This window comes from Micromys minutus (genome assembly GCF_963924665.1).
Source record: "Micromys minutus genome assembly, chromosome: 24".
NCBI classification, from domain to species: Eukaryota; Metazoa; Chordata; class Mammalia; order Rodentia; family Muridae; genus Micromys; species Micromys minutus.
This window is the reverse complement of record NC_137959.1, coordinates 30,306,807-30,320,700: the sequence shown is the minus strand read 5'-3', so window position 1 is coordinate 30,320,700 and position 13,894 is coordinate 30,306,807. Positions and strand designations below refer to the sequence as shown.

The 13,894-nt window shown below is 40.0% G+C and overlaps 1 protein-coding gene across 3 annotated transcripts in view; it reads right to left on the bottom strand.

Moving 5' to 3' along the window:
- Positions 1-1,198: 1,198 nt before the first annotated feature.
- NFAT5 (nuclear factor of activated T cells 5) overlaps positions 1,199-13,894 on the bottom strand; it is an 85,064-nt gene continuing 72,368 nt past the window's right edge. For all 3 annotated transcript variants that reach the window (XM_080937163.1, XM_080937164.1, XM_080937165.1), the window contains 3 exons: positions 10,919-13,427; positions 9,819-10,062; positions 1,199-9,345 (listed from right to left, as the gene is read on the bottom strand). In XM_080937163.1, coding sequence (XP_080793289.1) covers positions 9,827-10,062; positions 10,919-13,427 — 2,745 coding nt within the window. In that variant the 3' untranslated portion in view covers positions 1,199-9,345; positions 9,819-9,826. The remainder of the gene's footprint in view (positions 9,346-9,818; positions 10,063-10,918; positions 13,428-13,894) is intronic.

Here is a 13,894-nt window from a genome sequence, read left to right as displayed (position 1 = left end):
GCTTTGCCTCACTCGGCGAGCCTTGGGTTTTCTTCAGGGTTGAACTACAGCTGCTGGTTCATGCCTGGTGTCTGCCTGCCTAGAGGACTGGTCTGCAGCTGCTGACTTGGATTTGTTGTTTGCTACGGGGCTGAACTGCTGCCAAAGATTGAGTTCACCCCAGAAGAAAGAACTATTGCTGAACGAGTTCACTTCCCCCACATCCTAACTTTTCTCTTCCATTACCTCGGCTGAGTAATGAGCTAATGGAGAGGTTGAACCATTAAAAGTAGGCTGCAAAAAATTTATACCTACAAACGTCTGTATGCTCGGAAGTGCCTGAAGAAGCCAGAAAAGGGTATTTTATTGCATGGAACTGGAGTTACTAGCAGTTGTGAGCTGCCCAATATGGGGTAGGAATCAAACTCAGGCCCGCTACAAAGCTTGTAACTGCTGAGCCATCTTTTCCAGCTGCATTTTCATCTTGGTTATTATGCCTTTTCAATGTTTAAGCTTATCAATGACAAATGTTTACATTTCCTGATTTTATGTGCACATCTGTGGTGTTTGTACATCTGTGTGTGCATGTGTCCATGTGTCCACGCAGGTGCATCTGTTTGTGTGTGGAGGACAGAGGTTGACTTCAGGTCTGTTTTGATTGCTCTGCACCTCAAGCCCTTATCAGCTTCTCTGCTGAAGCTGGAGCTCAGAGATTCAGTGAGGCTGGCTTCTTGGGAAGCCCCGTTTTCATTTCCCCAGTGCTGTGATTCCATGTTTATCACATCTGGCTTTTTTTCTGAGGTGGTAAGATCTTGACTGAGTTCTTCATCTTTGTTGGCACACTACTGAGACTTGCCTTGAAATCAGAGATCTGCCTACTTCTGCCCACTATGCCCTGCTAAGGCGGTTTTTCATATACTATATTCATGACATCCTTGTATTACCTATGTTACTAACTTATTGTTTTTCTTTGATTCACCGTTTTCCACATCACCTGGTTGGTAGACATATTTATTCTTTTTTGAGATGCTGTGAACTGAACCCAGGGCTTTGCACTTGCTCAGTGAGTACTCTAGTCAGAAGCTCTATGCTGAGTCCCTAACATATTGTTCCTATCTCTTCCCAGGCTGTTTTCAGTCTCCACCTTTTCCCCACATTGCTGATACATTCAGGTCAACACAAGGTCTGAGGAAAAAAGATCGACACCCACTGCAAAATGAAAACTTTCAATGTTTTATTTTTGACTGCAGCTGTTTACAGAAATATAATTGCGAGTATACAAATGTTCCAATAGAAGCAAAATATCTTTTTAATATTTAACAAGTTATCACAGATAGCTAAAAACATAGATGCAAATGAAATTCCCCAAGAGAACAAACTGAGAATATCTGGTGTCAGTGCTCTGAAATTCCAACTATGAAGCCGCATACACAATGTCACTCTCACATCATTGCAGAACAATGCAAGAAGGCAGGTCAGTGGTTGATCAGTGTGCTCAAGCAGATAAAATTAAATAAAAACTCAAAATGGCAGAATGGCAGCTAAATCACTTGAGAACATGTTAGTGAAATATTCCAAGATACTCATTAAAACAGAAGTAAAAGAGAATGAAACTCAGTCAAGTTGCCAGGAAAGCAGCAATCACTTGGAGCTTATCCTTAGAGAGTACAAGGTGAACAGATACATTCATTAGATAGAAGGAGTTAGTTCAATTGCACTGCAGAAGGTCTGTAATGAGTGAAAATGTGATCACTTTGGTGCAGGATAGCTCTTTCTTCTTTTCTTTCTCTGTACCTGTCAATCTCTCTTTCTCTCTCTGGTTCCAGGGACTGCATCTACCTTGGGCCTTATGTATACAAAGGCCCCCATCAATGAGCTCTTACTCCAGCCAGGACAAGTTTTTATTGGTCACAGAAGTTTGATTCTAAACTCACTCTCAAGCATCTGGTGCTATGTGTGAGTGTAAGCTTTTCTGAGGCTCACTAGCTAAAATAGTAATAATAGGCCACCCCTACAAACCATGCATATTATTACTGCCGGGGTGGGTTCTGGTTAGGGGAAGAACCAATGAGAGCAGGTGGGGTGACATGAGTTGAATGCAGGAGGTATTATAAACCTGGGTTAAATAAATTGTGTCGAATGCTCTGGACCTAGTGACAGAGGGGGAAGGGAGAGTGTCTCTACAGCATCCCAACAGCTCACCTACTTACTTCCCAGCACCAGTTTGTAGAGTAAGCCACTTAGCACTGCTAGTGTGGGGCAGACAGCAGTGATTCTCAGAAAGCAAGTATTCATTTAGTTTTACTCTGAAAAAGTGAGTCTTTCTTTCATGAGTTAACCTATCAGTGATTTGTAAACAGTGAAAGGAAGATTAATGATGGAAGTGCTGAATTGTAAAGGAAAAAACAAGACAAGAACAAACCTGCTTACCTTGTACTTATTAAGACGCACACAACTGAGAAGGGAGATACCCAAATTATAAAATGCACTGTCTTATTGTGTTAAGTACTTCACCTGAAGTGTGAGTCAGAGGAGAACCATCCTTGACTGCAAGGATTTGACTGTTCAAATGCCAAGTAAACTACTTGAAAAGAATCTTATCTATTAAGAGAAAAAATTAAACAAGGTGCTATATTGGCCTGGCCAGCCATCTAGCTGAGCTCTCAGATACAAGAAAAATGGTACGGAATGGCAATTCTGTTCTGAGAGCTGGTCTAGCCAGAGCAAAACTGTGGTCTGCTGGTAAACTAAGAGGCAACAAGAGAAAGCTTGTATTATATTGCCCACAATGTACCCATGTTATGCATAAACAGGAGACTGTAGCACCCATCAATTATTTTAACTAAGTAAATGTCACAACAATTAAAGAAATTCAGAACATTGCACCTATGTATTGAAATCAGTCAGTTAATGTAAACTTTTTAGTCAGTGGTAGGGAAATGCCAAACTAAGTTAAATGGATTATTAGTAACTACACTGTATATACATAAAACACATGCATTTCTTAGGCAGAACTGAATATAAATTATTATTGTTGATAAGTGATCACAAATAACCAGATAAGGCTGAATATACATAAAGAAGAAATAATTATCTCTCAATAGTGGGGAAGAAATTCTCTAGCTTTCACTAGATAGAGCTCATACCAGTGGCTCTGAAATGAGGGATGCATTGGCCTCACCTGGACTTGGGGCAGAAAGACTGCTGGGCCCCACTTCAGATCTAATTCAGTATGCCTGGGCCAATGCCCAAAAATGTGCACCTCTAACTAGTTCTCTGTTCATACTGGTGCTAGCTGCTGGGCAGAGGGCCATACTGGTTTGCATAAACCACACAGGAGAGGATGGTTCTAAGTAGTTCCCCACACGCTCACCAGCCACTCAAACACTATTTCTAACATGGTTTGCAAAATGCAGTCATTTCCCTACATTTCAAGGTCTTAAGTCCTTTAGAAAATAGTAATTTCATACTGACTGTAAGTTGCTTTAAATAAGCAAGCACCTAACACACTAAGCTATCTATCCAAAATAAATATGCAGTATTCTGAAGAGTTAAAATATATTCTTGGCTTTTTTGGAATGATTAAAGTGCACAATAGAGTATTAAAAACACTGCATAAGTACACCATCTTCAGTGCACCAACAGTTACAAACAAACACACTTGCATGGGAAACACAGCTCTGTCCCAGAGTTTAAGTTACTACTGTCCTTAATTTGTTGCTGACGGCCCTTTCTTCAAGCACCACCATAAGGAGCTAGATTAAAAACAAAATGGACAAAACCAGGACACTCAATCCAACACTATGACACTAAGACATTACCTTAGCTTTCCTATAACTCAAATGACTCCTAAGTTTTTTCTGACATTAAGTTTTACAAAGTCAATTAACTAAAGTTCTGATAGAAAATAAACTACTTTGCCAATTTAATTAGGGAGAAAAATCAATGTTACCCCCAGGCCTTACAAAACCTATGTTTTAGTGATTGCTTTCCCCCACAGCTAATTAGGATCAAAATAGAGGCTATAAGTAGTACCCTCATAAAACAAATAAAAAACAAAACCAAAAACATTTAACACATTTTTTTTTGGTGCATGAAGTCTCATAGACAGCCAGATTTTTATTCTTATTCAAATGAGACCAATCTACAATTTGTTGGGATGAGAAAGTAAGTCTTAATTCAGATGAGCCTGAATAAGTATGCACTTGCTTTCCCAATCAATTCTGCCAAAGCACTTTCTGTTATTTTTGTTAAAGGAACTGACAAAAGTCATCGTCTATGGTGACCAAGAAATGAAGAAAAGAATGGCCACATGGAAAAAGTATAAGTTGGGACCTGATAAAACCAGTTGTTCACATATTTTTGGCAATAGTGGAAGGTGAAGTCTTAAGAAGGGGGCACTGGCATGGTAAAAAGGCACTTTTCCATAACATTTACTCTACATATAAAATATTAATGTAAAAATTTACCTGAAAAAGCAAGAGCAGTAAAACCAGAATTTTATTAATATATGAGGCTTAGAATGGCATAAAAATACAGAGTTAAAAATAATTAGGGTATTGGGACAATTTGCAAATGAGTCAATCTCCTGCACCATGAATGCCACCTCCACAGTTTAGCTTTAGTGACAAAAGCCCAGGCAGAAGGGGAAAGCTCTCAGTGTCTGTGATGGATGGGTGAGTGCTACTCCTCTTGCTAGTGTGGATACCTAAGATCGATCTCTCTCTCTCTCTCTCTCTCTCTCTCTCTCTCTCTCTCTCTCTCTCTCTCTCTCTCTTCCTCCTTTTTGGTGGTGGTGGTGAGCAAATTCAGGGCCTTGCATAAGCTATGCAAACTCTCTACTTCTGAGCCACAACTCCAGGTCTAGGTTATTTCTCTAATATGTTTACTGAATTACAGTTTTTTTTTTTTACACTAAGTCCCTCCAGGTAACATAAAATGAGCATCTTGGTTAGAGACGGAGCCTGTGTTAGAGATGCAAAGTAAAGCCACAAGGTCTCCTGCAACTTTCAACTAATTAAAAATTAGGAAATAGGGATAACAAAAATTTTTACTAGGAAAATGAAAAATTCTCAGGCTAACCCCTGTGAATAAGTATAAATCTGATAAATTTAAGAATTATTCAGGGGCTGGAGAAATGGCTCAGTGGTTAAGAGAACTGACTGCTCTTCCAGAGGTCCTGAGTTCAATTCCCAGCAACCACATGGTGGCTCACAACCATCTATAATGGGATCTGATGCCCTCTTCTGGAGAGTCTGAAGAGAGTGCCAGTGTACAGAAAAAATAAAATAATTTTAAAAAAGAATTATTCAGTTGTGGTTCTTATTTGCTGACAGATTTAATTTTTCCAAAACAAACATTTACGCTGGTTTAAAAGCGGGTCCAGGTAAGGTGCTTCATACCAGCAGGCCCAGGACTTGGGCAGCATAGTGCAACCTTGCTGAAAAAATAAAAACAAATACTCAAAAAGGTCAAAAGGAATTAATTATCCCCGGAAGGAACACATGCACAATTTCTTCCTTCTACTTTTTCTGGGTACATTAGTCAAAATTCTGATAGGCAATAAATCTACTATAATACAATTATAAACTATAACTCGTAATATTATGCAAAGAGGGGGCAAGGAAGGATGGGAGGGAAAGAGGCCTTTTGTTAATACTGCTCCTATAATAAAAGCCCTTTAAACACTTGGTCTAAGAAGATAGGATAAGACAGGTCTACATTGGCTCAATACCAAATAGCAACATGATGCTAGAATCAGAAAAACCCACAGTGAAGTTTAGGAACAAAGTATCTAATGTCTTCTCCTTGGTGTGAAAAGACAAGAAGGAAGAACTTTGCTAGGGAACAAGGGGGCACCCATATGTGTGTGCGTGACAAGGAGAGAGGAAGGGAAGGGGAGAGGGAAAGAGAAAGAGAGGAAGGGAAAGGAGGGAGAGAGGGAAAGGAGGGAGAGAGGGAGAGAAAGAGAGGGGGGATGGAGAGAGGGAGAGAGAGAGGGGGAGAGGGAGAGGAGAGAGAGAGAGAGAGAGAGAGAGAGAGAGAGAGAGAGAGAGAGAGAGAGAGAGAGAGAGAGAGAGAGAAAGCTCCAAGCATTTCTGTGAATTGCTGAAAGCAAGAGCCAAATGTAACAAAGGAATAAAATGTAGTTCACAGTTTATTTAGGTCCTTCTGCCAGATATAAATTTAATAAATCATGATTTCCAAGGCCTTTGCTGGCTCATTGAATCTCCCCATTGGCAGTTGTAACTTGTAACAGTAACTGGGAAGCTGCAAGTAGCACAAATATCAACCACTGAGTTAACTCTTCAATAAGAAGACAAATACTTTTTGTAACCAAATCATATATTCAGAACATTGGACTTAACATGGACCTTTAGGGGCAAGGAACATTTAGCAATGTAAGAAAACTAACTCCATCATATTTGAGCAGGAACACGGTAGCATAGCACAGCCCTTGTATAAATAACCATAGAAGTGATGAGACTGAAATGAGGGTTTCTACCTCCATCCACTCAAAGCACTACAGTTCAGGTGATGTTCTGTTCTAAACTTAAACATTATAAAACAGAAATTGGTCCCGGTGACTTGGCATTGCCAATCAGCATTTTATAAGGATAAGCTGCTAGTACAGAACGAACAGAAGCCACCACACAAGCCAGACTTCTTGCTGCCACTTCATCCATGGCATGGTAGTACTAAACATTCTAATCTGATCTTGGTGAACAAACAGATTTCCTGAGTCACCTATATCATCTCAGAAAGTAATTCAGACAACTCAGAAGTAAATGTGGTTTTAAACTGTGACTTCTGTTTTTCTTAACATCTGCTGGGTCTGCTTTCTATGACGCTCCAGGTAACACTCTAGTGTCCAGTTTACTTTTAAAACTGAAGCGCTGACTTGTGTGGCTGACCCTTATTGTAACCCGAGCTATGTTGGGTGATTTTTCCCTACAGAAACTGGGGGAGAAAGGAGATATTGAGGAAAATACTTTTGGTTTAGAGAATTTATAAAGTAGCTCTGGATATTAAAAGATGGGGAAATGTTATTAAAATTACAAACATGGTTTTTTTTTAGTGTCTTTATAAATAAAAGGCATAGGATACAGAAAGCCAATTAACAACAACAACAACAATAATAAAATATTAAATATATAGTGAACGAAGACAGAGTGGCTCATTCTTGTCAAACACCATTTGACACACTGCCTCAAATGAATTTCCTTGCTCTTTAACACCTCGCTGAGTGAAAGATCCAGCCTTCAGCTCCCTAGTAACATCGAGGAACTGCCTGATGGAATGGCTACAGATAAACAGGTCATTTGCTTCAAAAGGTGCTTAAATACTCAAGAAAGACATAACAAACCCCCCTCACTGTTATCAGACGCCACGTTGTGGTAGAACATCAGACAAACTCACAAATTTGCCACAAAAATGTGTGGCAAAAAAAGAATAGTTTATATATGTATATATATATATATATAAATTTCTATATTTATGCCAATGTACTCACTTAGTACAAATAGCAAAATAGTATATACCATTTCCTAAATATAAAATATAGCTTTCCAAAAAAATGAAACACACATTAGATATAAACCATCCAAAACTTGAACGATTGAAAACTGTTTTCAAAATTAAATGACCAGAGTAGGTCTCTTTCTGGAAAGTTCCCTTCATATTGGCAAGAAGCCTGTACTACTGAAAACGTAATCCAATGCCTCTCAGAGAGAGAAAGGAAGGACACAGGGCAGAGGGAGAAGGACAAAGAGAAAGCAAATGACAAGAACCACAGTCAAATAGCAAAGGAAGAATCACAAAGGGGGATCTGGCTATATAAACTAAACCAACACCACAGCTCCACACAGTTCAACAAATGCACAGGACAGGGGGAGAAAGAAATGAAAAGAACTGAACAGGAAACCAAAACATATCAACATACAGAAGCTGCATATATGATGGCCTAACGCTGCATTGACACTTTCCACATGCCAAAGATAAATGAGACATAAGCATGTGTCCAGATGTAGGTGGTAGTGAGAAGCAGGCACCCCACGGGTGGCAAGAACACCCAAAATTCTACAACTAATGCTACAAATGCAAGTTCTGGAGTGTGGAATTTTGCTCTCTGTAGATGCAACACAAGTAAATTCTTCCTTTTAAATCAATGATATGACCCTGTAAAGCCCAAGGCTGTGGGAACCATCAAGTAAGTGACCACTTCAACTGTAAAGCGCTGAGGTGACCTGTGACTAGTCACTGCAGCTCAGGGAGAAGTAATAGTTTGAGAAATGTTTGCCTCGTTTGTAAAATTAAAATTTGTACTACTATTTATCATCAGAGGGAAATTTTTGAAGACTTCAGAACAGCACCGTTCATGGAAGAAAAAAAGAAAATTGTTTTTCTCCCCAGGAATCAAATCCCAATAACTCCTAAAAGAGTATTCCTGGCCTGTGCTGCTGACTGCCAGGTCACTGGATTAACGTGGCTGCATTCTCTAATTACTACAGGGTCATAAAGCCAGTAGAACAGTAAGAAAACTGAAAAGGAAAAATGAGGACAACAATACAGGTGAGGCATATAAGAAGGGAATACTAGCCTAACGCTGGGTAAGAAGAAAACAGACTGGAAGTACTGTCAGTTTAAACTACTGGAGGAGAATATGAGAACGTAACACGTCTTCTATTACCCCCTTCATTTTCATAGAACAAAATATTTTTATGCAGTTATGGCTAAATCCCTTAGTAGAAATACAGAGAACTAACAACTCTCTGAAAAATGAACTCAGTAACATACCAGCTGTACCCAGTTCTGTAAGCATGTCATCTGCTTGAGTGTGTGAGGATGAGTCCTCATATCTGCAGAGTTCTTAATACAGCTTCTTTTCAGTAAATTACTCCTTCAGTTTCTCCATGAAAACTGAAAGAAACTCCTTCACTTTGGCCAACAGCCATGTTTTTTACATCAACAAAAGCACAGCCTTAGTCATTACTGAACTTTACTTTGTCCTAAGCCACTACTTGACTAAAATAATGCAGAAAGGGAAGTAAGAATGTAAGTAAACATGACAAATATGATTTCCTAATAGCAATAATAACTGAGAGGCCCAGCCTTGCATTTAAAAACAGAGGACAAAGCATCAATTCTGTTAGCTGGAAAATCAAACAGACTCTCAGTCATCACTGTTATTAGAAACAAAAAGCACATTGGTGGCAAATCACTGCAACAGGCAGCATGGGTGTATTCTTACAGCCAGGAAACCTATCCATTTACTCAATATAGTTCTTCATAAAAGCTCAATAATCTTCATCGAACCACAAGTTCTCAGGACATCTTGGAATCACCATTAGTTTCTTCACGGAATTTCTGAAGAAAGAAAAAAAAATCAATTATCTCATTAGGGGGAAAAAAACTGAAGTGTCTGTCACAATGAATGACTCCAACTGTCCTATGTAGAGAACTTCAGCATATTCAATCTTTCTTGCTTTTTTGGTGGTGCTGGGTACTGAACCTAGAGCGTCAAATACACTGGACAAGTACCCAACTAGGATATAGTCCCAGATTATAAGATTTATAATTGCAAAGAATTTTCTCTTTCTTGCTCTCTTTTTCTACTATATATCCTAGCCTGATGTTCTGTCACTACAGAGGAAAGAAGCTCTCAGCCAGAAAGAATGCCCAGTATTTCCTACCCAACCTAAGCTATCATTCAGAGTGACAATCAAAGTGAAAGTCCTGTTCTGATTAACTGTAAAAGCTAAACAGTGCTATCAGCTCAAATCTGTTGTGAATAAAATTTAATAATGCTTTTCACTAAGAGACCAAACTGTAATACTTACATATCTCACTAAAAGGAGCCAGTTAAATTGTTCCCTTGGTTTTGCAATGAAACAAGCAAATCGATCTTTTCCATGTTCTGACTGCTGTTCACAGAGGAGGCCAGTGGGGAAGTCTCTGGCATTTGCTGAGAAAGAAGTGTTGTCACAGAAGATTGGCCCTCATTCTGTGGTTGGCCCGGCTGATTTATGGCCATCAGCTGCTCTGGCAATGTAGCCGGTCCGGAGGTTAAAAGCTGACTACAATCTGAAAAGATAGTGAGGTCAGAAACATCAAATTAGTTAAGATTTCTGAAAAACCACTTTTTAGCTGATCTACATTACTAAAACTAAAGTACGTGATAGTCTAACAAAATGGTTTTCACAGGACAACACTGGAGTCTATCCTGGGATTCCTCTAAACATATATAAAAGTCCTACTGATTTGGGTATGGTGGAGCACACCTTTAATCTCAGCATTTGGGAAGTAGAGCAGGTGAACCTTGGGAGTTTGAGGCCAGCTGGTCTACACAATGAGTTTCAGAACAACTACGACTAAATAGTAAGACCTTACCTCTAAATAAACGAATACACACAAATAAAAGTATTACTTAATTATTTGACATAACAGAAAATTGGGTGCCTAGCTCTTTAGAAACAACTTAATTGGCTAAGATATTTTCTGTCGGTCTTCATTTTCCTTTCAAATTAATGTCATAAAATGGCACACACATTTCTGCACATAAAACTATCACTATCATTATTATTATTATTATTATTATTATTATTATTATTATTATTATTATTATTTTGGTTTCTGTTTCTGAGATAAGGTCTCATATAACCTAGGCTGGCCTCAAACACACTACAGATTACTTTGAATTTCTGATCCTTCTGCCTACACCTCTGAAGGGCTAGGTCTATAGGCATGTATCATTATGACCAGTCTAAAATGACTACTTTTGAAAATATGGAAATCCATGCCTATAAAGGCCAAATAACTTGTCCAAGGCCTCAGTCTTTAGCTGGTGGAATGCCAGTCTGCTTTGAAACTACTGTGCCTTGTGCTTCCTTATAAGGATCTAAACATTTCAACTGAGTAATGAGAAATTTGAATTCCTTACTATTTTGAATGCCAAATAAGAACATTCCTGAAGTCTGCTGAGATGAGCCAGGAGAATTTTGTAGTTGGTTTATTGTGCCTCCTGTAGTGTTGTGAAATAAAGTAGCCTGTGGCTGGGGTGAAGAAGTGCTTCCTTGGATTCCAGGGATGTTGTTCTGCGGGGAATAAAGAGGAGACTGCTGCATGTCTGGTTGGTTTATACTGGTTTGCAATGCAGACATGGATGCTGGAGAGAGGAAGAGTGTTACTTGTTGCTCTTGAGAACTAGGTGACCCTTGAACCAACTGGATCTGAGGAGAGCTATGGAACAAGGAGGTCTGTGGTGACTCAGATTGCGCAGGACCTGGGTTCTGAAGCGAGGGAACCGTAGGCTGATTCTGAAATTGCATGGGCTGCTGCTCTTGGTTCATTGGGGCCATATTACTTTGCTGGTGAAAAATTGACTGGTTCTGCTGTTCCTGACTAGCCATTGGGTTCTGGTTTGGGCTAAATATCATGTTTGGTGGTGGTTGCTTCTGGGAGGCCATTGTAGCCATAGCATTCTGATTACTAAATAAAATGCTCTGTTGCTGCTGTTGCTGCTGCTGTTGCTGCTGCTGCTGTTGCTGCTGCTGCTCCTGGGATGGAGAGTTACTCTGCATGCCAACTATTGGGCGCTGTGTTTGGAAAATCGAGCCTTGCTGGTTTTGAGGCATTGGATTAGGAGGAAGGGAGCCAAGGGCCACCTGAGGCTGAAATAAACCTTGCTGAGAGGGTTGTGCCTGTTCCTGGGAAAGAATAGGGGTCTGGATGTGCGAGATTGAAGGCTGCTGTTGAAAAGCAGCTTGCTGCTCAGTGTTTGATGTTGACTGAAGTGGAGAAATTGAGTTCTGTGCTGCAAAAAATGAAATCTGCTCTTCTTGGGCCACTGTGTTAGTTTGAAGATTATTGATAGAACTTTGGGAAAGAAATATGTTCGGTGACTGCTGGTCTTGAGGAACTGAAGAGCCCTGTAATACAGCAATGGTATTCTGAGAGTGAAACATTGAAGGCTGCAGTTGTTCAGAGGATGCTGTGGAAGTCTGACCGTGGACAATAGGATTTGGACTATGAAAAATTGAACCTTGAGTTTCCTGGGAAAGGTTCTGAGCATCAGCAATAGGATTTTGAGGATGAAAGAGCTGAGCCTGTGAATGAGAGGACTGCTGCAAAAAGTTCCCAGACTGAAGTGATATCATCTCGCTCCCTTGTTGGAACAAGCTATTCCCTTGTTGCTGAGTACCATTATTCTGAACACTCATTATATTTTTTGTAGATGAAAAGAGGTTTACTTGAGGTTGGCTGTCCCCACTGTGCTGCATTTGGACCATTGTCTGAAAGACACTATTCTGAATCTGTTTTGCTTGCGCTCCAGTTTCTTCTCCATCTCCTGAATTTGGTGACTGAAACATAGCAGGGCCAGGGGTTGCAACCTGTGCTGTGGTGGTTGTGGAAGTTTCATTTCCAGAAACTGCAGGGGGAGAAGAGAACAACTCACACTGCATTTGCATGTCCTCATTGGTAGGCAGTGCACTCATCATGTGAGAAGGCTGCTGGTAAACTGGAGACTGCTGAAGGTTTCCATTTGCTGAAGCAGTTGAAGGAAATAGTTCTGACTGAATCTGGGCTGCTGCTTGGCAAATGCTCTGCTGCATCTCCATCACCATTGCAGCTGATGACTCCATCACTTGCTGCTGTTGCTGTTGCTGCTGCTGCTGTTGCTGCTGCTGCTGCTGATTAGACAGTGTATTTTCGGCCTGTTGATGGACACTGTCAGCCCTCCCAGGTAGTAAGTTATCTGGTCTGGTGTGAACTGCAGACTCTGTTGAGGAAAACATCCCAGGGCTTACACTATTTTGAATTTGACTGACTTGGAAAATGTCTGCATTAAGCTGTTCTTGGACATTCTCATTTCCATCTGGAGTAGAAAACAGAACAGATGATAACTGTTGCTGTGCCTCTAAAACCTGCTGGACCAAGTCAACACTTCCACTGCTGCCACCAGCAGTGCTACCTGTAAAACTTCCTGCTTGCAGCTGCTGAATGGTACTCTGGAGCTGGCTCACACTATTTGGTGATGGGAAAATATTTGATGGTATTTGCTGCTGTAATGTCTGTGCTTGTTCTTGTAGTGGCGATTGCTGCTGCTGTGATGAGTCAGTCAACTGTGACAAGTTAACCACTGTATCTGACTGTATTGTGTCTCTGGACTGAGTTTCTCTTGTTTGAAACTGTGCTGCCTGCTGCAGTAGTGCGTCGCTGCTGGACAGCTGACTAGAAGCAGAGACTGCTGGGAAAGTCCCTGGCTGTGAGATGTCTTGTGTTTGGATAGTTGTCAGGGTCTCTGGGTTGTATCCCTTGGGCTGAAGCTGCTGCTGAGTTTCATTTTCAGGAGGTAAGTGGGAAGATGATGGTGACGAGAAGGATGCATTTCCCGTTATGTTAGAAATAGTTTCTAAAGTTTGCTGGGTTGATCCAACTGTCTTTGTAGTCTAAAAAGAAAAAGCCACAAATAATATGTACATAAAAATATTAAATAACCACATATATTAATCCAAAGATTACTTCTAAAGATGCATGCAGAATAACTTTTCTACTCTATGATAGCAATAGAAGTCAGTGTAAGACTGATTCTTTATGACAATGTCTGACTTTCAATACTATAAAGATAGTCAAACAAGCAGAACAATCAGTTATTGATATGTTTAGCCAAAATAAGAATAATAGGAGAACATTAATCTGATAGTTTGTGTGTAACCAAGTTCAAGACGCTTCCATATTGTGGATCATCAGTTACACTGCAATGGGGAAAACAAGTGAAGAGGAGAATTAAAGAGATAGTACAGAAGGAACCATGATCAAAATGTTTCTACTTCTGAAAAGGCTAAAATTCATGCTTTAGTTCAATCAATTAATTTTGGAGGCAGGGTCTTTCTCTGTAGCCCAGCTTGGCCTTAAT